Raw genomic sequence first — 24,415 nt, 5'->3', positions numbered from 1 at the left:
TTTGTCAAGGCTCAGCTGAGCACGTTGTTCTTCAGTACTTGTCCTGAACTCTGCAGAGCGCTGCGCTGCTGTGCTCCCTCCCTGCAATAGCTGCTTTTTATTGTTGGATAAAGCCATTTCTTGCTGTGGTGTGCTGCTCTCCATTTTGTGGGGATTGTGTTTACCCAGGGTTTGTTGAGTCAAATCCATATATAAAAATGTGTGAAGCAGTTTGGGATGAGAAATGCTTAAAATATTAACACTAATTAATGGCTCCTTCTCTGACAGAGTGTAAACAGTGAGTCATGCGCCACTTATGGTTTGCGTGTTTAGTTGTATTTCTGTATACTTGCAGAATGCATGCTTGCAGATGATTTGTTTTATTGAGTAAACACGGATCCCAGCAGAACCGTGAGAGTTAATAACAGGGGAAACAGAAGGGAAAAAATCTGTGTTGCTCAAGGTCATGCAGTGAGTCATTGGGAGAGCTGGGCTTACACGTTGGGTGTTTCTGGCTCCCTGTTCGTTATGCTGCAAGGCATATTAGTATGCCTGGGATTTTAATTAACTGTTGTGGCAGATCTATAGTTAAGAGACTCACGAATTCTAGCACTTGTTAAAGCACCCTTATGGCCATCAGAAGCAAAAACTGAGGGGAAAAAATGTCTATTTATTAAATGTAGTTAGGTGTCCTAGACTCAGACATTTAACTTTGGTTTAAGATGTCTGGCTTATATGCCAAGCAAGAGCTCACTAGTGGAAGTGCAAGAGGGCACTGGTACTGGTTTAGCTGCAGCCACTGCCATAAATACGTGCCATGTATTTCCAGCATCTTCTTGTGAGTTGCAAAAGGACATGCTTATCACTTGATTCTCATGATGCCAAAGGATTTTGATTGTTTTTGCCATAATTTCACTTTAACCCCCCCATAATTTAAAAAAAAAAAAAAAAAAAAAAAAAAAAAAAAAAAAGAAGAAGAAGAAGAAGAAGCTTGTGAAGTTTCTGATAATAGAAAGTTTAGTTGTGGATGTGGCAGAGTTATTTTTAAGATTTTTTTCCTTTTGTTTTAGAAAAACCAAAAGGGAAAGCCACTACAATGCGTATATTCATCATAACCAACTCTTCGTGGCATTTACTTTTAGAGACATTAATGAGAATGTTTATATTTGTTACTGTTTGAATAAGAAGTAACCTTTTAGAAAGTTTGCCAAGCTTATGGCTTTTCACTTACAGCATAATCTCCTACGGCCTGTGGCTCTTTGAAGTTTGCTCAGTATCCTTCATGCTCTTGAAATGTGCAAAGATACTTGTGTGGGTCGTCCGCTCTGTAACAGATAACTATTTATTATCTGGGTAAACAGAAAACAGCGAACCAAACGCATTGGTTACGTTTGTAGTATCTTGAGATACAGTATTTTTAGACAAGGCTGTATGTCTTCTGAAACATACTGCGTGGAGAACACGTTTCCCAAAGCTATGTTTCATATCATGTGCTGAGCGAGGAGCTTTTCTGCAATTGATTTTTGTTCCGAGCAAATGAAAGGTTAGCCTAACCCTTTCCAGAAGGCGTGCTAAATCGTACAGACTACCCACTGCCAATCCACCCAGTGTCAGACGTCGAACTGAGGTTGAACTAGCGTACACGCGGGCTTGAACACTCAACACAATCAAGCATAATTGTATTAGTCAGAGTTTGTTCATGTTTTTTCTTTCTGCTGCCAAATGCAATTTTGTCTTTGTGACTGTTTTTTGTATCTCAGGAACACTGTATAAATCTTGCTAACTTTGTGTTCAGCCAGTCCTTTTTCTCTATTTATGAAAGAAAAGATAGCCTGTTCTGTGTGGGTTTTATTTATTTATTTATTTATTTATCTATTTTGTTACTGTAATCTGTTTCATTTAGTGATAAAATGTCCTCTTTCTCTGTAAAATATGTCTTCTGCAGTGGACAGCTTTTTTTTTTTTTTTTTTTTTTTTTTTTTTCCTCAAGGGTGAAAACAGTGCCAGAAAAGGAGATACTTCTTGATCAACCACGTCTTGAAAACACGTGCTACTACATTAAGTTAATAGCATCTGGAGGGAGGAGGAAGGGACCTTGGCCCTCTGTCCAAGCAGCATATGGAGCTGTTTGTGTTGCATGTACTGTGTGCCTCACAGCATAGCTCATCAAAACTGCCCCTTTCCTTGGGTGCTGAAGCTCCCTCGGCTTTGAGGCTGCTCAGCAAACTCCTCAGCAATATTAACTTGGGCTGCTGCTGCTTATTTGCTGCATTGCGAACAAGATGGGCAGCACTGCTATTGCTGTTGAACCGCCCCATACCCCAACCCGAACAGAGCTCAGCTGCAGCCCCAGTCAGATTTATCTCAGTCTGTGGCACCGATACAGACCACAGATAATCCTTGTTAATAGTAGGGCGTTGCTGCTTCTGAAAGCTTTCCTCTGAAAGATAATTAGGGAAAAGTTTTTTTCTTTTCTCTATATTGCCTATTTTATTGATCATCCAAGTGATAATGTGTCCAGCATTTGGTTAATTTTCTTGCTGCAGAGACAATATTTCCATAGAGCATCTTATCCTGCCTGAAGGGTTTGGCAGTCAGTGTTATTGAAACAGTATGTGCAGCTGAGTAAAATATTGCTGGTAGAACTGTAAGAGTTGGACAAAAGCACTGAAATCAGGCTTGTTAAATATTAGCTGTAGCTTCTGTCTTTACTACAGCATATAGTGACATGACTGATGCCTTCTATTTTCTACTTATAGGCATTGAATATTTCCTAGGGCATTTGAAATAAAACTGTAGGTGAAAAATACTGAGTGATACATATTTAGCTTAGTTTGTTAGTGGATTTCTGTCCCTAGCGGTGATTTATCAATACAGGCTTTCAAGTTGCTGATAACAAAACACCATTAAAGAGCTAGCTCTTGATTTCCAGTTTAAGCACATGTAATATTTTTTCTTTTTGCCAAAATGTAGTAATCTTTCAGCTTTCATTGATATTCGAGCAGAATTATCGGTAAATTAGGAACACGTACGAATAATCAATGCATACTAAATGTTGTTTCTTGTATATACAAGTATCCAGTATTTTTTTTATGCCATCAAGTATAGACATATGAATCTTCATGTGTTTTGGAACAGATATGGTATGCAGAAGTCATCTTTACAAATTTCCAGACAGGAATAAATTACAAGAGAGGGTGTTAAACTACTCTGTACTGCCATTTTTAGGGGCACAGCTCATGGATGCTTTGAAGGAACTCTGTGTTTTAAGAAAGTGTTTATGTTATCTAGTCCTTGAAAATTGGTTTAAGTTATCCCTAGGTCTCTAATCATCGTTCTGTTTGGAAGGTTTAGACTGCGTTTTTCCTTTGAGGCCAGTTTGCTGAGCAAAGGAAAGAATTTTGGAGTAGAGTGAGGTTGGAGAAAACCTATCTTAAAGTAAGGATTATCAAGCAAGTTATATGCCTTGTGCAACTTCTGTTTTGATTTGGATTTCAGTAACTTAATTTCTTATCCTGCAAATGCTTATATTGAAGCCTGACTTCATACACATCCTGTTCCAGTGATAGTAATGGAGACGGTCGAGTGACCGGACTAAATACGTGTAAAGGATCAGGATCTTGCAGGAACCGTGTTAAACTTAGAAGTATTAAAAATATATGTAATGTCATTGAAAGGGTAAACATTGTTCTTAAAAACACAAAGCAAAAAAAAAAAAAAAAAAAAAAAAAAAAGAAGAAGAAGAAAGAAAAGAAAAAAGAAGAAACTCAGTGCATATTTTACAGGCAGAGGCTAAAGTATTAATCTGAAATAATGTCTTGTTTCAAAATGCCCTTTTTAATTACTTTGCTGAGCAGGAGACCTTGTGGACTTCCCTGCCATTTTTTTGATGCTGTGAGGAGTTGCTGGTCCCCTTTGATTCATCAGTTATCCAGCCAGTTCAGTTCCCCTCCTGATCTAAGGTGTCTTGGAAGGACTATACTAATTTTCCTCGATCCATTACATTGGTACAGGAGTGCAGTTCCAGCCTTCACCTTTCTTTTTTTTTTTTTTTTTCCACCAATTTAATTACCAGGAATTCCAGTCACCTTCACAGACGTTGGATTTTAGGAATGTTTTCTGACTTAGTGGGAGTATCTTCAGTAGTGTTCTAGTTAACAGTGCTTAGAGATACAATCTTGAGGGAGACTATAATGGTGTTCCCCACTGCCATAACAGAAAAATACCATAAGCTCCTTAAATCCTAACAACCTCTGAAGAAGACATCAGTGAATATAAGAGGTAATAGAGTTATTTAAAAGAGATATTCCATTGAAGATTATGTAAGATGAAACATATTAGCTGGTGTGTGATGAGAATATGAAATGCTTTTAACTATGCATATGTTTGTTTGATACACTTTGGTTGTTTTCATGACTCTCTTCAGTGTTCACTGTTAAGCAGTACATTATTTTTACATCAACAGCTGTTGGCCAATTATTTCAAGAAACTGTTGTAAACAGCTCAATCCTGGTATCATGAGATGTTTGCTTTGTGCAGCAGTGTGTAAATATTCCTTTGGTATTTAATTGTTTTTGATTTAATGGGTACCTGTTGTGGAAAAAGCACTGTTACAGTCTAAAAAGCACACTGCCTAGATCAGAAGTGCACTGAGGTGTTGTTTCTGTACATAGCCACATGGAATATCCAAAGGAAAAAGGGAAATTTTTTTTTCCTCTGCTCTATTATTGAAATCATGCTTGTGTAGAACACATTCTACTTGTACAGTATTGTCTTTATAACACTTGTGGGTTTTTTTTTTTTTTTTTTTTTTTTTCTGCTTTGTTTTTGTTTGTAGGGTAAATTACCAGTCCTTCTGCTTGGTCAGTCTGCAGACTTGAGGCCAGGAGAATTTGTGGTTGCAATCGGAAGTCCATTTTCACTTCAAAACACAGTGACCACTGGGATTGTTAGTACCACTCAGCGTGGAGGAAAGGAGCTGGGGCTCCGCAACTCTGATATGGACTATATTCAGACAGATGCCATCATCAATGTAGGTCCTACTCTGAGCTTTGTCCTGTTGAGCTCCTACATTTCCTTGGTAGTTACTTTGAAAATTTCACCAATGATATCATTCTGAAGAACAGGGAATATAGTTTATCCATATGAAGATGGACATCTTTCTGCAACATGCTCTAGGTGACCCTGCATGAGCAGAGGGGTTGGACTAGATAATCTCCAGAGGTCCCTTCTAACCTCAAATATTCTGTGATTCTATGACATCTGCAGTGCAGCAGTTCTTGGTTGTTATTAAGAAGTCCTCAAAGGAACCACACAAATATCTGCCTTCACTTCAAAATCCTTATAAATTACAACGGAGAAGGCAGTATTCTCTGATGACTGCATATCTTCTCAGAATCCGTTATGCTTTCCAGAAAGAAGACGAACTTAGTTAAAAAACACAAGTTTGTTCCTTTATTAAGTCAAAACAATAGTATTTGTACTTATTTTGTACTTAAATTGTGTAAGAAATTTTCACTAACAACTCCCAGAGCTGTCCTAAAATCTTTTAAGTGTCTAGTGTGGTACAAAAGAAAATCTTGACTTTCTTAGGTTACTGTGGAAAGAGAAGAGGACTAAGCATTTGCAAAGCTCAGCTAGCAAGAACTGTTAAGAGGGGAATAGCTCTAGATTTTTAGAGGGCATTCTCTTGCACATATTTAATAGACAATGAAAAATTACAACAGAACTTGCAAAAAATTCTTTTAAGTTTTGCTTGCCATGAATTAAAGCAGGTGGATATTAAAACATGTTTTTACCATGTGTTTATTTTCAGTATGGGAACTCTGGAGGACCCTTAGTAAATCTGGTAAGAGTTTCTTTGTTTGCTTAGTGTAAACCTTATTACTTATTTTCCTTGTTAGTAAAAAAAAAAAAAAAAAAAAAAAAAAAAAAAAAAATTGCCAAAAATGTGATTCAGAGCCTTTGATATCTGTCTGACTACACAAAATTCACATGGTTCTTACTAATCACCTGTCTATATTTGTGTTGGCAAATCACAAGATATGCTTGGACTTCAATATTTAAAGTGTTTACAGATTGCATAGTTTGGAGCAAGTGTAATGCGCAAATTGTTTGCCTGTGCCATGCAAAATATAAAAGGTACATTTTAAATTTGAGACAGGTTTTACATTATACTCACTGTATACTATATAGCTGCAATTTTTTTTGCATAATGAAGCTCAGTTTAGGATTCAGAATTTGATATATACCTTTATTGGATCACTCTGATGGGGTAGAAACTTTTATCAAGATATTAGGGTTCACTTACTGATACTGTAGATAGTAGATGACCTTAGAACAGTTGTGAATAAGTTTAAAAACCTCCTTCAGCTGTTCTCTTTTGAACTAGACTGTAGTGTAAGAGCCCTTGAATAGGGCATATGGGATCTAGTAGAGGAGAGACAGTCTTCCTCAACAAGGAAGGGAGAAAACGGGAAGAAAAGTTTCTGCTTTGCAGATTTTGGCAATTTTTTCACTCAACTTATGGTAGAATTTCAGCACAAATAACCTGCATTTTAAAATTTATAGCTGGGACCAAAATCCAGTAAGTTCTATATGTTGGATAGATCAGGGAAGAAAACTGTTTTCCCCTTGAGACTTCAAAAATGTTTTAATGCCACATCAGGCAATACCAGAGAACTTTTATCAGTGGAAAAAAATAGAAGTTAATATTCTTGCTTGCTGCCCTTTCCCACTTGTCCACATACTGAAGTAGTCATAGCAAGGTCCTGTGGTGTTTTGAGGGGATATAGGAGACTTGATTTATTCCTCATCTTCTTTCTTGGTCTTGCCATAGATATTTTTCAGTACAAAGTTATTTTGAAATTCATAAATATTTCAATATTTAATAAAACTGAGACAGTGGTATAATGGTAAGGCTCACCTGTGTGGGGTGTATGAGAGCCATAAACCCTACATGCTAAATTAGTGGTAATAAGCTGTTTGCTTGTGCATACCCTCCAGCAGCCTAGCAGTCAGTTCCTGTCAGGAAGCAAGCAAAATTTTGCTCCTGTCTTGTGAAAATGTGTCTTGTTTCAAGGCTTCTTTAACTGATGGCCCACCAGCTGTCCTGGTGTGCGTCTGTCTGAAGTGAAATTGTCTTGGCAGGAGACATTCTTCCCTGGGAGTGCTCTGTCAGGAGTCTTTTAGCTTTTAGTCTACAAAGCTTTTAGTTTTGGTGAACTGATGTTTCCTTTATATTATTATTCAATATTTGTTGCGAACCTCAAATGCTAGTTGGTACCATACTTCACAAGAGGCCTTCCTAGATTTAGCAAAATGAAATTCACTGTGGAATATGCTGCTATTCTTTTACAAGCTGAAGAGCTGCCAAATTCTATTTTTGGTTATCTTGGTGTGAATGAGAGCATTCACATCAGTTTTCCAGTACTGTGGAGTACTTTTTATACCAGTAGATGATCCAGACAAACTGAACTATTGACAGATCATTTTGGTTTAACCTCGTAGTAATGAATTGAATTTAGAAAATTGAAAAACCAGCTAGAAAAAATGAATTTGTCTTTTGATTGCTTGAAAGAAATCTTCCTTTTTTCTTCAATACATTTCACATTTGCTAATAAAAATTTCTTATTTCTCCAGGATGGTGAAGTCATTGGAATTAACACATTAAAAGTCACAGCTGGAATCTCATTTGCTATTCCATCCGATAAAATCAAAAAGTTCTTAACTGAATCTCATGACAGACAAGCTAAAGGTACCGTACTTTACTCTTTTGAAAGAGGTAAATCTAAAAATAATAATACAACAGAAAATCAGCAGTCTGAGGCTCTGTCTTTTGGTAAGAGCACTTGGTTAAGTCTCTTTTTTTTTCCCTCCCTCACTCTCCCTTTTTATAGGAAAAGCTATAACCAAAAAGAAATACATTGGCATACGAATGATGTCTCTTACTCCTAGGTAAGTAGAAGTGGTAATTCTTCAAAATCTTACTTAAGTGTGATCACTTCATGCATTTGGATCAAATTAACGATCTTCATAAACAACTAAAAAAATTAACCAACAGCTTGTGCCTCCCTGTAGGTTCTGTCTACAACTTTCAGCCAATTTGTGCCACCTTTTGCTCTGTATCTGTTACACGGTTGAATTCTTCTGCAAGCTCTTGTCTGAACTAGATTTTAAACAATTCTGTGACTTTTTTCCACCCCTTAAGTCTTCAGAAGAGAATATTGAGCAGTTGTTAATTTTTCTTGGTGGTTCACTACTGTTGTCACCATCAGTTCTGTGCTGTCATGAGGGTCAGGGAGAAAACAGGACAGTCATGCCTTCAAGAATGACAGCAGCTACATGCATGTTTTCATTTATACATAATTCTTGTGATTAAAAGTTTACTTCATACAAAATGAAGCTTTTTTTTGTGGGCTTGCTTTCTCAAATTCCAGCCAGATAGAACTTGTCTGAGCAGATAATATTCAGTCCTTTGGAAATAACCGCAAGTTTGTATATGTGCAGATGTTTCTAGATGCCCTGTTACTTTATTAAGAATGGTCCAAATATGCTCAGTCTCTGTTGGGCCGTAATAGATGAAGATTTACTACTTTACCTTTGTCAGTCAGCGATTGGGTTGTTGTGCTGCGCTTGATAGTTGGCTCTTCCTTAACATCAGAAATGAAGCAAGGCATTCAAAACTTGAGATACTATTTAAGATATTGAGAATCTTATAGTTCTAAACTAGTGACCAAATTTTTAAATGTTTTGTTTTACTTCTGATTTTCTGTATATATTGAAATGACTGTCATTACAAGAAGCATCTATTTAAAAAGTTGTATTGCTACAAAATGTTTAGTAATTCTTGAAAAACCTTTAATGGCTAATCTGAATTGCAACGTGTCGTATCAACATGACTAAAATAACTCAGCAAGCAAATGTTAACTTAGTTAAGTGAAAATGTGGTTTTACTTCCCTTGACAAAATGTTTTTATTGATGTTTACTTTATTTTACAGTAAAGCTAAAGAGCTGAAGGATCGGCATAAAGACTTCCCTGATGTTGTCTCTGGGGCCTACGTTATTGAAGTAATTCCAGAAACACCAGCTGAAGTGTAAGTTAAAGTGCTTTTTTCTTAAAACCACTGCCTCTGACTTGAAGTAGTGATAGAGAATGTTTAATGCTTAATTGATTATCTTGATTTTTGCTAAATTAACCTAATGATAACCATCTGATAGCTATTAGATTGTCTGTTTGAAATCTGTCTGTGGTTTTAGTTCCGTCCCTGGTGGGCAGTATTTCAAACATATAAGAGTATTGCAGTGAAACCCTGTCAGAGCTCCCAGTTAAAAGGACACGCATTCAGTGGGTGTATAAATTCAGTTTTCATTTTCTTGCTGATTGCTTCCTAGACATCCATTGTACTTCTACCAATACCAGTGCTAAATTAACAGTAATAAGCTGTTTGTTTGTGCATACCCCCCAGAATCCTAGCAGTCAGTTCCTGTCAGAAAGCAAGAGAGAAACTTTGCTCCTATCTTGCAAAGATGTGTTTGTGTCAGACCAAGTGTTTCAGGCTTCTCTGACTGGAGACCCATCTGCTGTCCCAGTTTGCATCTCTCTGAAGTGAAATTGTGTCTTGGCATGAGACATTCTTCCCTGGGAGAGCTCTGTCAGGAGTCCCGTTACTGGGAAAAGCTTTTGGTTTTGGCAGACTGATGTTTCCTTTATATTATTATTCTATATTTGCTGTGAACCTCAAATGCTAATTGGTACCATGCTTCACAAGAGGCCTTGCTGAAATAAGGCCTCTGGTCTTTGGTCACTGGAACTGGTCTATCTAGCTCTTGCTAGTGACACTTTCAGAATTTGGTTAATATGAAATCACTCAGTAATCTAGGGTAAGAAATAGGAAACTCTATTCATTTTCTGAAACTAGGCATTATATAAGAAAATAATCAATCTTTGTGGCAACAAAGAAGCATATGTAGTATCAAAGGCATTTACACAGGAAACAGCTTGGATTTCTGGAGCTGCATTTTTATCATCTCCTAGAGAGAAAGGGAGAGGATGGTTCAGTGAGTCCTTTGTGTTGCAGTTTGGACGACACTAAATATACAGTGTTAGCTGTCTAGTTTTTCTAAAATATTGCTGCCTTTTTTAGATAGTGGTTATTAGCAGCATTGTTCATCCAGAATACTGGTGTATGTCTGCAATGTGGAATTACTTTTCCGTTAGTGAAGGAATAATATAGTTTGTTCTGTTGTGAAGCACATGTGGGCCTGAACTTACTGGCTTCATATCATGAAATCAGAAAAAAACATTACTGTACTGTAGTAATGACAATACCTAGCAGAGAGAAAGAAGAAATTAGAGAGAGAGAGAAGAAATGTGAGGTAACGTTCCTGTAACTTGAAAGCAAACTCAAATCAGAATAGTTTGGCTGACCTGGCAATTAAAATTAATTCACATTTGCTCCATCTCCCTTGACTCTTAGTCCTGTTACATACAGGTTTCCTCGATCTGCTACCGAGGAAGTACAATAGTTCTGTGTAGATGTGCTCGATGGACAGATCAGAGGAGTTCTGCTCCAGCAGCTCGTGCTAGAATTGAGCTGACAGGAGATCTCTGTTAAGCTGCCTTTGTATGAGCCTGACATAATCCAAAATGGTTTCTGTTATGAACATGTTGAAAATCAAGACTTAAGTAGACGACTAGATTTGTTGGTTGGCTAAAAACATTGGCCAATGCATCCTGCTTGAGATAGGTACTCTTATAAGGCATTTTCTGTGGGCGGAAGAGGCCTATGACTACTCTGTGGTTTTGTAAAAGGGTTATACTGAAGGGCTGAATCATGTCTGATCTGGTTACTCGGTTAATATTTCCATAACTTGGAGCCAGATCGTTGTGCAAGACCAGGCAACGTATTATGGTCGACAGTATCCCTCAACACCCCTTTTCTCAGCCTCGGAAGCAGTCCCACCTCGTTCTCTGTGAGGGGCCCCCGGCCTGGGGCAGAGCCTCTGTCTGGCCATGTCTCTGGTGTCCTGTTTGCAAACATTTAGTACCATGAAAGGGGGGGGGGGTTGGTTTGGGGTTTGCATATAAGTGCTCAGGTTACAGCAAGATATTTGAGGTGCTATAGGCAGGTTGGAAAGGGGAAAGGGAACACCTGCATTTCTGGCGGCTGTGCTAGCTTGCTGTGTGTGTCATTTGCTTAACTTTCAAATCTATAGGCAAGGCAAAGAGGCTGCCAATAGGGAGAACGGTACAGTATATTAAATATATATTGGCCAGATCTGGGACAGAAATTCCTGATGTATTAATGCATAGTGCTGCTCAAATTACTTTACTATGTATACACGAATGAAGGCTTGGAATTTTTCCTCTCTGGAATAAAAATACCTTGTCTCAGTTATTCTAAAAGGAAAATATGCCTCTGTCTCTTAAACTGCATTAGCATCTAGCATCCTTACCGCAAAAGTAGAAAATTCCTTTGCGGACAGTGTAATATGGGATTCATCATCCTTGTACTTCAGTCTGTTTTCTGAGATTTTGTGTTGTATTCTAGTGTGCCCTGGTACATAAATTGTAACCACTGTTTGCACGCTTGCTGTGTCTATGCAGATGCTGTTGAATGGGAAAAAGGGAAAATCCAGCGATCTCTCTAGTAATATTGTAAAGATGATAAAATGGCAATTATAATAATACATTGCTTGTTTGTATTTTCAGTGGTGGCCTGAAGGACAATGATGTGATTATAAGCATCAATGGACAGTCGATAACTTCAGCCAGTGATGTCAGTGACATTATTAAAAAGGACAGTACTTTGAACTTGGTTGTACGCAGGGGCAACGAAGATGTTATGTTAACAGTAGTTCCTGAAGAAATTGATCCCTAACCAGAAACATGAGCTGGATTTCATGTTTTCTTTTAACAGCGTTGGACTGCTTATATTCTCTCTGTGCTGGTACAGGAAATGTTAGACTTCTGACCAACATTCTGCTTGTTCAGTGGATTAGTATTGGCCAACAGAGTAACTTCTAATAGGTTTAAGGTGCAAAATCCCTGTAATTTCACATACTCCAAATGATAATTTTTCCTTCTGTATTATGTATGCAATGTATTCTTTACTGGCTATTACATCTGTCCCTGCTTAACAAGTCAACATTTGCTTCCCTATGTTGGATAGATTTACCATTATTTCAGCTAAAAGATTTAAACAAAACCCACACACACAGTGTGTGTTGTGGTATTCAGGTATTTATAGGTTAGCTGTGTTTTAACTGGAAATACCATTGTAAAGGAGTAGTTGGTTTAAAAGAAAAAAAAGTGGTTTATAAACAAATCCCAAACCAAAATAATCCTTTCAAAATCCCGTGCAGAATTTTAATACTATGATATTTTCTTAGTGTTATTAAAAGAATTCAACAGTACTTCTTGTGAGTGATTTATTTTGCCTCCCCTTGCAGGATATTTTGTCCCTGAATGGCACATCTGCTTGAAGGGATGTCCTGATGTACTTATTTTTATCATCACAAACCAAACCACTTCCACTTTATAGTATATGCTGGTATTTGTGTTCTTGCGCATCTGCTTTTTCTAGCATGACTGGCTCTAATGTGTCATATTGGCAATCCAAAATTGTCTATCTTCCCTGTGTTAATATGCTTTCCTTGTCATTTTGTTTTGATTATGACTTAACCGATGTCTGAAATTCTGTTTGCCTATTGCAGAAGTTCTCAAACTGTGGATCACAGATTGTATACCATTATATTTCAGACGGTAGGATATCTGTAACCTCTGTAGAGCTGGCCTTAAGCTCCCTAAAAGAGGTTTCATTTTATTTGCAGCTTGAATTCTGGTGCACGTATGATAGGACCTGATTTTTAACCAGGATATGTGTCAGCCTTTATGTGACAGTAATACCCAATATTCCAATTATAGGTGCTCTTTAAAAATGAGTAGTAAATTGGATTTTTTTTTTTTTTTTTTTTACTTACAAAGGTGAACGAACAATCAACAAAATTATAAATTGCCACATAATACTCATTAACAACCAAGAGGCTAAGCAGCTCTTGCTTTGTTTTCGTTCAAATACATATCTCAGAATTGATTCAAGGTTTGCAGGTAGTTTCAGTGATTATCATTCCTAAACATGCTCTTTTTGGGATACTGTATAATTTCATTGCTCCTTCATGCAACTCTTCAACTGGGTAACTGGCATTGTATTATTTATTAAAACAGAAAGTTGTATTCTTTGCAATTACAGCAAGAAGTCTTCTAAATTCAGATTGCTGACAGTGTTGCTTCTCCCATTAGTGTATTTCAGTGCTGTTTCAGCCAGTTTATGACAAGCTGGGGAGTTCCTCTATCCCCTAACTCCAGTACCTGCCTTAACTCGCCTGGGATTGCTCGCACAAGCAGAGCTTGCACAGTCAGACAGTGTGTGTACTGACACTTCATGTGACTGAACACCCAACTATTATGTTTTACTTCTTCAGTCACTATGGTAAATCACAAATACCTGAGAATCTCCCAAGATAGGATAGCACCCAGCACTTATGGGCTGCAACACTTTCTAACATGAAAGAGCTAGCAATAATCTTGCTGAGCTGCTTTTTAATATGTTTCTATTGAATGCTCATCACACTGATGTTGATTAGTGTTCAAACTTCCTGTTGAAATATTAATATATTTTGAAGATCATCCATGGCCTTTATGATGCATAGCACAACAACATGCAGATCTCAGCAAAAATGAAGTGCACCACTCCTGCACCTAACACCACTAGTCATTCAAAAATGAGGATAAAGCCCCCAAACTAGGAAATTATATTTAAGAAATGTTATTTTTCATCTGCCTTTCTATTTCAAAACAAGTAGTTGCATAATGTATGAAACTGGTCAATACTCTTTGTTCCTATTTTGTTTATTACTGCATTTCTTGATAAGCAAAACCATTACATTTTGGGTTGATTTCTGCCTAGCTAATTTTGTCTTTTTGATGTCCTCTCAATGGCAGTGAGCACAATATATCTTTAGGCATGTGCTTTACATAGATACTGCTGTGAAGCATAAATGCCTCAGGACGATGGGTCATTTTTGCATGTAGGATAGGAAGGAGGCAAATGAACTTTTATAAATTCTTTCTGTGTACCGCTGGAATTAGTGAAATGTTTGTCCATACTGCTCTGCTGGGTAGGTGTATCCCCTGACTCCACCTAGTGGAAAGTAAGAGCTTTTATGCCATTGACATCTTTTGTCTGAGAGCAGTTTTCTGATTAGTTTTCTTCATGAGCACAATGGAGTTCTTTGCCTCAGGTATCCAGAAATATATGGATATCCCAAAGAATGCTCAAGTTGCCTCTTGTGTTATTTAACCATGTTTGCAGTTACCCAGATGGCTTCTTATCAAAATTGTCTATAATTTCTGTGCTTAAGATAAAATTACTGATCTACAGAGACAAGTCATATTTGTCTTAATACAGTTAATTAGCATGAATTCCAGATGTATTATTGGGAACAGATACAGATTTAGAATAGTTTTTATTTGCTTGGACACAAAGTTTTTGCAAAGTGCAATTGAAAATGCTTCATACAGAATAACTTTGACACAGTCTGTATAAATACCAGTTTCCTGGATGTTTTAGTTAGTGTTGAGTGCCAAATCAACGAAATCTGACATTCTGGCATGATTTGCAGTATTTTGGAATGTCTGAAATGGAAATTAAAATTTCTGCATATGTGATGCTGAGTAGATTGCTACATTTGGTTGCACTCAGATGTAGTTTTGGAAAGCTAATTCACTTATTCCATGAGGGAAAAGTCTCCAGAGCTGTAAAAGAAATGATCGTGACTAACAATTGTCTGGTTTCTGTGGCTCATACTCCAAACAGTAAAATCATGTGGCTAGAATACCAAAGAGGACTTCTTTTTTCCCCTCTGCATAACTATTTTGCATTTGTGTTAAGGAAGCTGAGAATGTTTCTAAAGCTACATCTTTCCACATTACTCACAGTTGGAGAGACTTCTAGTAGGGCATTAGACCATATATGTGTTCTTCCTATGTATTGGGGAAATATACTGTTGAATTGATTAAAAATGCAGTTGTAGACATCTAGGAGAAATAATGGTAGTCGAGAAGGTAGTGTTTACCAACCCCAAGGATTATTGATGTGTGCCATAAGTATTTATATGCTATTGTATATCATTGCAGGAATCCTGTCCATCCTTAGAGGGAGAAAAAAGAATGGAAAAGTTCATTCAAGGTACCAAGGATTTCCTTGATCAAACCATATTTGAGATGATTCCTGCTATACCTAAATCCCCATAGTATTTCCCACAGTTTCCTCTTCAAACCAGAAAATAAGGATGTGGCTTGGCATTCTTCATGCAGAGAAGCATGCATACTCCCCGCTATTAGTACTGCTGATTGTCAGAAAAAGGAAACTGAAATTTTACCCTGGGTTGCTGATTAATCACACTTTGAAGTTTAATGTCAGCAAGCTGATGTGAGGCTTTCTTCATACAGAGAAGCAGAAACATCCGTGTGAAGCAGGAAGGAGCCAAACAGAGAAGTGATATGGCTTATCTTGCCATACTCATCAAAGTTAGGCTGAAAACCTCAACTTGGCAACCTGTCATCTAGACTGCAGAGTTCAACTAGCATCAGGTAAAGTTAACTTGAGGAGGAGGGTTGGCAATGACATCTATCAGCATTCTCAGCTTTATAGAAATTGGTAGCAGAGCACTTCGTTTAAGTTGGAAGCTTGGAAGCTTTAAGCTTGGAGATAGTGCCTAACATTCTGAAGAATAAAATATAATCTATTTGTTTTATTCCTTCATTTTCTATTTCTGTTGGGTGTTTATGCACTGAGAGTACAGCGGTTCTCAGAAAATTATTAATATCTGTGGACAATTATTAATTATCTGTGGAAAACAGACTTTTACATGTGCATACTAGTACTGGAAGGTGCTTGGTCAGGTACCTGTATCTGACAGTCTAAGCAGTTGCTATTTACTGCTCTCTCTGAATCTGCTAAAAAAAAAAAAAAAGGAAAGAAACTTTCTGCTGCTTACGTACATTTTCATCTTGCCAGGGTTCAGCTGCAAAGCTATCTGCATCAGAAAGGGAATGTGTCTACTTCAGTCCAGGGGATTAGGGCACTGTGCAATGGCAACTGCTTAGTTTATCTGTACTCTATTGTTGCTTGACTCATTGTGTAGAAAAGGCTCAAATGTTCTAGCTCTTCCATGCAGTAACTTTCTGTGAATCACTACAATCAACACAAGTTTTTTTTCAAAGCAGATTGAGATGAAAAACTGCTAGAAAAGCAGTTATGGAAAAGCCTAGTTTATTCCATGTCTGTAAAGCATTGTGGGTTTTTTTTTGTTTTTTTTTTGCACAAAAAGGATTTCAGTTCCAATATTCAAAGGCTAATTTACAAATATATAAAACTACCTGTCCTGAATAATTAAAGCAAGATGAATATTTGGTCTACGTTACTAATAAAACCAGACCAGTCTCTCCTTTCTTCCTCCATTCCATCCCTTTTATCACTTTAATTCACATTCAGTACTACCTTTCTTAGGCATATTTTTTGAAAATTGTTTTAAAAAAAGTCAGGATTATCATAGCAGACGATCTGACCCTGTACTTTGGGTTTTTGTTATGGCCTTCCTTGTTTTCATCTGGAGCCCCTTTGTGTGCGGGGTTTAAGCACAATTACTTAGGTCTAAATCATTCTATCTGCTTTTGAACTTTAAGGCAACTTGCAAATGCTGAGCATTTCTAGCTGACCACTGTCTTGCAGCACTTGTAAGAAGTGAATTTTTGCATCATGCTGCTTGCCTCCCTAATTGAGTTTCTGGGGGAGTTTGCACACACAAGATTGCTACATTTCTTCTGTCATCTGTTTATGAACTGTGGCCGCTTCTAGTGAAAGCGTGGTCTTCATTTCCCCACTTGTAAAAGTGAGAGAAAAGTGCTCATCACCTCTCTGCAGAGGAAAATAATGATGTGAGCAATATGGGCAAAAGATAAAGGTGAGAAGCAGTAGTTCACAGTCCTTACGTCTACCTTCTTTACGAATACCTTTGAGTTAGCCTGTGTTTGTGCGGTAGCTGCAGGGCGTTGCAGTGTCTGCCTGGCTGCTCCCTCTTTTGAAAGCCTACTGAGAGAGGAGCTGCAGTCCATGGGGTTGACCCTACAGCTGCAGGGCCTCCAAAGAAATAAGTATTTATCAGGAACTGTGGTCAGATAGTCCACGAGGGGGCGAGTTGAAACCAAGTGTTCAACACAGTAGTTTGCTCTCCGACTGTAGTTGAGAGGCTTCTTGTTCCATGATACTAGAATATCAGTAAAGGGGAGAAGAGACGACATGAAGAGAAACTGCCAATATGTTCCTCATTGCGTGGGTGAGGATGAGGGGCTTGCCTGTGTCCCACAGAGCACGTTGTGTGGCTTTTCTAGGGGGACAGTGGGATCTAGTGGTGTGTTCACGTCTTCCTAATGAGGGAGACTTTTGTGTGTTATATTAAGTTTTACATAACTTAAAAATAATATTTGCTATAAAACATATTTTTAAAAAGTATATTTCCACATTACTGCAGATAGCATGTTTTTTGGAGGAATAGTTTTAAGTCTGGGAAATCTATCAACTCTTGGGTACTTCCACAGCCCTCCCACTAAACTACTTCCTTGCAGCTCTGACTCACCTTTCCTTCAGCTGTTCCCCTCACAAGTTAGGCAGTAACAGTTTCCCACCAGAAAATCTTTAATTATAAAGGTCCTTTCCCTCCAGCTGCAGGTATTTCAGAAGTCAGTTTTTGGCTATGAGATAAACTCAAGATTAAGCAAGGCCAAATGTATCTTTATTACAGAAGTGCCAGGCTTGCTTAAACAGAAATTAAGTGGATTAAGTGGTAGAAGCTTTATTTAATGCTAGCTTTATTACTAACACTATAAGGGTTATTTATTTCTGTTTACCATAACACAATCTGGATATCATGATATCCAGCTGTTACTGTAGGGAAGTCTTTAAATAATTATCAAGCGAGAATAACATGCTATTAATCTCTTGTTTTATGTAACAGTAAAAACTTTCTTTAGAATCCAGCTGGAATATTATATTCAAATATAATTGGTTGTGCAAACTCTTTTGGTCAAAATTACATCAACGTGTTATAATAAGTTGATTATATTGCTATTACAAAAAAGCAGTTCCAGCAACCCACCCAAACATTCACATTTAACAGAACTCTTTTCCTCTTGACCAAGAGTAATCCTTTTGGGAAACGCGTACCTTCTGGATATAAAGACATAAAGATATCTACAATAAAATTTTATGGCATGCAAGTTGATAAAGTTTACGTTTTATCTGCCTGCATTTCTGTCAGGCAACATCTCAGAAGGGTTAATACCGATGTGCAAGTCGAGCATACATGGATTCCCATATAGAATCATCCATTGCTCACAAAGGCAACAGGACACAGTCTGGAATGGGCTTTGCAGGGCTGTCACGCGCCAACAGAGGAGTATCTGGGATTCTTTCGGATTCCAGAGTTAGTCACACTGAACTCGTGAGACCGTCATTTATTAAGTATAAGAGTATTAAAGCTAAATAGTTCTACACATATGACAGATGCTTGACAAAGCTAACTAATAACATCAGACAATCTACAAGCCTAACAAAGCTAAAAAGTATATTAAAGATAGGAATATAAGAGAACTAAAAACAGAATACACATATCAGAGCTCTATGGTTAAACCATGGAAGCACAGTACAATGACGGTTCTTGGATGTGTGGTACAATGCCCTTTCCTTGTTCTTATGGGCCATCCTTCTGGTGTAATTTTCCCCTGATTGTTCTCACCATACTTGAGCTGCACCAAGATGATTTAGGTTCTGCCTGGCAGTTGGCACCAGGGATATCTCCACTGATAGAGGGGTTGTTGAGTCCACAAGCCAGCTGATAACAAGTAACTAGTCCACACAGGGCTATGTGACTTACTTTCCTTTATCCTTCCTGGGATCAGTTTATTATCCAGTCAAACAATGCCAGACCGTAGCTACACAATAAAACAGATGTCCTCAGTCAGTAACAGAATGGTCAGCAGTATGTCAACAGATAACAGTACAGAACTTCAACATATAACCCAGTGCAAAGTTCAACGGTACCTAGATGCTTACAACGCAAGTCTGCAGTGTCACTTTCCCTTACTATCTAGGTTTGTTCAGCAATCATGGGGTCATTAGAGACTACGGCAACTCCACAGTTAGGTAACTCCAGCCTTGGTACACCTAGTGGTCCCTAACTCTTGGGGAGCACTGCAAAGAAAATCCCTCTTCTATGGGCTGCACCATCCTGAGTCCGATGTTTGCTTGTGTGGCATCTTTCAAGGGCTACTGCAATTGTGTGAACCAAGATATTTAATACACTAGGATATTTTGTTTTTTTCCTTATTATATTGTTGGAAAAGAGCCATTCTATGAGAGATCTTGAGTAGGCACTTGGAGAAGGTTCCCTGATGTAGCAGGTGTCACTGGAAGTGTAGTAGCTCAGAATGTGCTGGGCAGATGGCTGGTGTCATGAGTAAGGTGGCCCATGTGCTCCCCTGTAACTCAGCCTTGTTCAAAGGGTGCAGTGGGGCTGGGTGTTGTTAATGGTTCCCCAGAGAGATTTGATCTGGTGTCTCGTTATTGAAGCAGCATGTTGCCTCTATGGTCTTTCTATAAAATGGTGATTGTAATTCTCACAGCTGCTGCCCTACAGAGAATCTGGTTGAGATCTGCTCTAGGGAATTTTCTATTTCAGATCAGACCCTTGTTAGCCCTCAGCCACAGTAGGGAAATTGTGCTTGCAGGAGAAACTGCTCCAGTAGAGAAACATAATCAATGTTTGTAAAACAATGGCTATAGAAAATTCTTCCCAGATATCATGCAATATCTGTGAGGAACAGAAAATGGGAAGTGTCACAGAAACCTGTGGCTGAGAGAAGGGGGATCCTGAAACACTGTGGAGAGTGCCAGGGCCAAGTCCTCAGGTGATGAAAGTCCACTCTTACCTTTAGCTCCTCAGTAGCTCACAAATGCATTTATCTTCAGTGTCTGGCATAAGATATGATATGGAGAAATCCTAGTTCCTGTAGGCAAGCAGGGGAAAAGAGAAATAAAATCTGCACCCTTCAAAAGGGCGGTGATGCAGTAAAAGGAGAGCTAGGAGTTGTCTCCACTGAGAGAGTTAGGGCCAGGCTGGAGCCCTGGTCAGGAGACATGGCCTGATCCCTCAGAGCAGGGGGAACCTGCATTCAGATGCTGCTGATCGTTCATGGTTTTGGTGGCGTTACTAACCTCTGGATGCAGTCGTACATGTCAGAATTTATAGAGACTGGTGTTAGAAGTCAGTTTTGCCTCTGAATATTGATTTGAATGCTCAGTAGGCTGGAGAATGCTTAGCAAACTACCATGTGGTAACTTGGAAAACCTTGCAAGAAGGAAGTAGGATACAAAACCGCAAAATCCAGTCCTATATTTGTGTTAGTCAAACATTTGTTCCCCTGATGAAGCATAGCTTTATGCTTTTCCTTTTATCTTTCAAACATCTTTAAAGGCACATTCTTCCCTCTTTTTAGGAGAAATGCTCTTGGCTTTGCTTTTCTGAGTGGCTGTGGACTTAATTATTTTGTCAGAATGATGGCAGAAATATTTTATATAGTTACTAATCAAATTTGGAAAAGGCAGCATAACTGCTAAGTTTAGAACTAGCAGTGCCCAGCCCAGACCATCTGAATTTATGAAGCTGTTAACGTAAGTTCAGAACTAGATTAGATGGACTGTTTAGAAACCTGGTTGAACTGTGTACATAAAAGTACACATTAATAATATGTAGCACTGTTAGTTTCTTTCCCACTATATAAACATTGTGGAACACTGTCAATATTTGTGCAAAAATGATGTTAAACATGACATCACTTGGCGTGAAGCATTTCATGACAGGTGTGAACTTTATCCCAACTTATGTTTTGGTTTTTTTGTGTTACTGTTTATAAAAAACTGCAAATTTTCAAGCCCTCTTATAATAGCTTAAAAGTTAGACTGTTTGACAAGGAAATCCTCAGGGTTAGAAGAGGTCAAAGCCATCTCTTACATCCCAGAAAACCAACCTAAGTGCTTGGCTATAGATTAGCCAGAGTGGAAGAGGTCTCTGGGCTTCCACCTGCTGTTGTGCCAGGCGCAAAGAATTGCAAAATAGCACCTCTGTGGCACTGGCTAAGGGATCCTTGAGAACAGGCAATAAGTTGTGCTAGCTCCTGCTGTAGGTCTGTTTATTACCTATTTTCCAATAACTATTTATGTAAGACAGATGACTTCGTAGGAGGTTTTTGGATTTCATAGTGTTAAAGATATTTTCTGAGATGATTTTTTTTTCCATTTGCCTGTCCTTTGTCTTTCTCTACTAACTGGGGTCTAGAGTGTATTTCCATACAAGGTATAACTTCTGCTCTAACATGAAGTGTAACATATCAAGGTGATTTTTATCAGAAAGTAAATAGGGACCAAAACTCTTCCTGCGGCATAAGATGTGCCCCTGCCTCAGGGTGCATGTGTTTGATTTCTGTTTTCTTGTACAGACCTTTGATAAATATATCCCGTTGTGTGTAAGTGTTGTGGAGGGAATGAGCTTGTGCGTCCAGCTCTGGTTCATTAACCCATGCAGGTTGTAGTCAGCAGTGATTCCTCTCTTCCTTGAAGCAGGTGAGGGACAACTAGCAGGAACACAACACAGAGACTCTAAAACGTATGCACGAGTTTCATGTCTCTCGTCGCCTTCTCCTCAACATCCTGAGTTCTCTCTCCTCCCCGAGTGACCAACATAACATCTCTTTCAGGAATGGTCAAGCACTCCAGTAATACTGGCACTGGGTGAATGCCAGACTTTTCAGTTTATACTTTTTCATCTTACACTGCCTTAAATGAGCTGTTTAGTTTTGCTCTCAGGCTCTTCAAGCTTTTAAAAACAAGATCAGGTCAATTTCAAACAATCTTTATTTAAAAGATTTTATTATGACTGATACAGAACAGAATTTCTTTTTATACTCTAGCATTTTACTCATATGAAGTTATTTGCTGAATTTGACCTGAATTTGTGAAGAGCTTTCTTTTTTCTTTTTTTCAAAATTGTTCACTCCACCCAAGTTTCTAGTTATTGCTCAGGAATGTGTGTCATAAATCCTGAGTATTGTAAGATCAATAAAGTGTGTTATACAAAAGATTTTCCTTATGCAGCTCCTGAGAACAGCTCTTCACGTGCCTCTTACTCACCTGGGTACTCACAGCCCTAAGGCACGAGGCACCGCGGTGCTGCACTCTGCCGCCTGGTGAGCTGCTGGTGTTGATTTAAACACCCCTCCTCTTAGGGAAGAAGGAATTAGCAATAGAGAACAGAGGAAAGGGCTTGGAGAAAAAAGCAAGCTGAGAGAAGGTAAATATGAGGAGCAAACAGGTGAGATCGGCGTGTAGCCATGCTGTGGGGACTGCAGTGTCTACACAGGTCTCTGCAGCTGTGGCTTCTCTGGCTGTGATGTGCTCTGATCAAGAGAGAGAGTAAATTAATTTTGTTGTGCCTAAGAATGGGCTTTTGCATGTCATTAGTGACCACAGCCAGTGGTGCATCACAAGAAAATTTAGGGATGAAATGAAGAGCATGTTTGTGGAAGTGTTGTTGAGTAGGATATGCGCTGTGAGTGAAGCAAGTTTTGAGGGGTCACATGGCTGAGCAAAGCAGCAGAAAAGGATTGGGGCCAGAGAGAGGCAAGTAAGTCTTCTATAAAGAAAGTAAATTTAGCTCCTTTTTCTCTTTTAAGATGTGCTGCTGCTGCTGGTGCATATTTATTCCTTAATGGCCATTGAGCAATGAACGTTACTGTGAGCGAGCGCAGCCCAGGAGGTGGCACGAGGCCTCTGCACGAGGAAGGAGCCCGGTATTCCTCCATCCAGGCTGCATGGCAGTCTCTAGCTGCTGACTGAATTGCTTTATCTTCTGTTCCAAGTGAATATAATTTAATCACAATCTTGATTTCATTATGTAATGAAACCGCTCCAGCCTTGAAATTTGCTTTGAGAACATGCATGTAAACAAAGCTTTGGACAGAGGTACTAGCAGAGTGAACAAAGAAAGGGAGGAGAGGACAGGGACCAGGAGAAGGCATGTGCCAAAGAGGCTTACTCAGCTGTGGCTGAATGATTGCTATGTGCTTTCTGCCCTTTGCTTTAACCTAGTCTAGGAAAGGCCTTGCACTTGATGTTGTAATAAACTTGAAATTAAAGGAATTTCAGGTGGGAGGAACTGAATGATAATAAAAACCAGCTCGAACAGGTTGTGTCCTTTCCCCCCAGTCAAAAGATAAATGTTTCATGGCATGGCTGACCTTTATAGGGTGAGCATGGATCCAGAGTGACACTCATATCTGTAAGCATCCTTGACAGCCTCCAGATCTGGGGAAATGAGCCAAGAGATGAGAAACCTTCCCATAGGCTGTCCAACCTGGTGTGAAGAAAACTTTGTGCAAAAGTCAGGGCAAAATCAGAGGACTATTTGGGACTTTTTTTCTGCAGTATCAAAGATCAGGTAGTGATTATTGGAAATGAAGCAAATAAAATCCAGGACAGGACAGATGCTGTCATTGATTGTAATTCTACATGTTGGAGAGTGTTTGCATTGCCTTAGGAGGATATGCAAAATTTCACTTTAGGACAGATATTCCTTATATGTAAGCATCTCTGTCCTTTCTGACCTGTTTGTACTCCCTCTGAATCAGGCAGCAGTCCCAGTCAAAGAGAATGGGCTCTGATATGACCTTTTCCAAGCTTGATTTCCTTTTCTTCTGATACCCACGTCTTGAAATAATGCTAAACTATTCACAAATTTGTAACACATACAATAAATGTAGAACTGAAAAGGTATGGAAACAGACAAGGTAGCTTCATGTTTTATAAGTTAGTATTTAAATTTCTCACCTCATGTTTTTGGACACTGGACATATTTAAAATGGACCAGTTGTCCTGTGAGGGAATGCGATGCCAAGCAAGAAGCGGGGTTGGGAGCCTGGGCTGGATGCTGAAGGCAAAGCAAGCTGAATCACAAGCCGAGAGCTGTTCCAAGCCATGCCCGTGCAGAAATACAGGTGAAGTCTGTTGGAGAAGCACTTGGCACGGTGGAGCACGTGTCCTGCGAACAGGACCGCCTTGGGGATAGCGCTACTGATACTGCTCTGACATCTCCGCAGTTCACTCTGCCTACCCATCGCCTGTAAGCAGAGCTGGTACAGCCTGACAGTCCTTCAGCGTGCGAGGTGTCTGCACTAGCCCCTGGGCAGTGGCACCAGCGGTCTGGCAGGCACAGCGGGGAGGCTGGAAGAGGCGAGCTCACCTAACTGCGAAGATGAGCTGC

At 38.9% G+C, this 24,415-nt stretch overlaps 1 protein-coding gene across 1 annotated transcript in view; it reads left to right on the top strand.

Annotated features, from left to right (window-relative positions):
• The window catches only part of HTRA1 (HtrA serine peptidase 1), a 37,061-nt gene extending 24,664 nt beyond the window's left edge, over window positions 1-12,397 (top strand). The window contains exons 4-9 of the mRNA XM_062579939.1: window positions 4,817-5,011; window positions 5,795-5,827; window positions 7,621-7,735; window positions 7,878-7,935; window positions 8,980-9,075; window positions 11,694-12,397. Of these exons, the coding sequence (XP_062435923.1) occupies window positions 4,817-5,011; window positions 5,795-5,827; window positions 7,621-7,735; window positions 7,878-7,935; window positions 8,980-9,075; window positions 11,694-11,862 (666 nt within the window). The 3' untranslated portion in view covers window positions 11,863-12,397. The remainder of the gene's footprint in view (window positions 1-4,816; window positions 5,012-5,794; window positions 5,828-7,620; window positions 7,736-7,877; window positions 7,936-8,979; window positions 9,076-11,693) is intronic.
• The last annotated feature ends 12,018 nt before the right edge of the window (window positions 12,398-24,415 follow it).

Source organism: Rhea pennata, chromosome 7 (genome assembly GCF_028389875.1).
Source record: "Rhea pennata isolate bPtePen1 chromosome 7, bPtePen1.pri, whole genome shotgun sequence".
Classification (NCBI taxonomy): Eukaryota; Metazoa; Chordata; class Aves; order Rheiformes; family Rheidae; genus Rhea; species Rhea pennata.
This window is presented reverse-complemented; position numbering and strand designations above follow the sequence as displayed.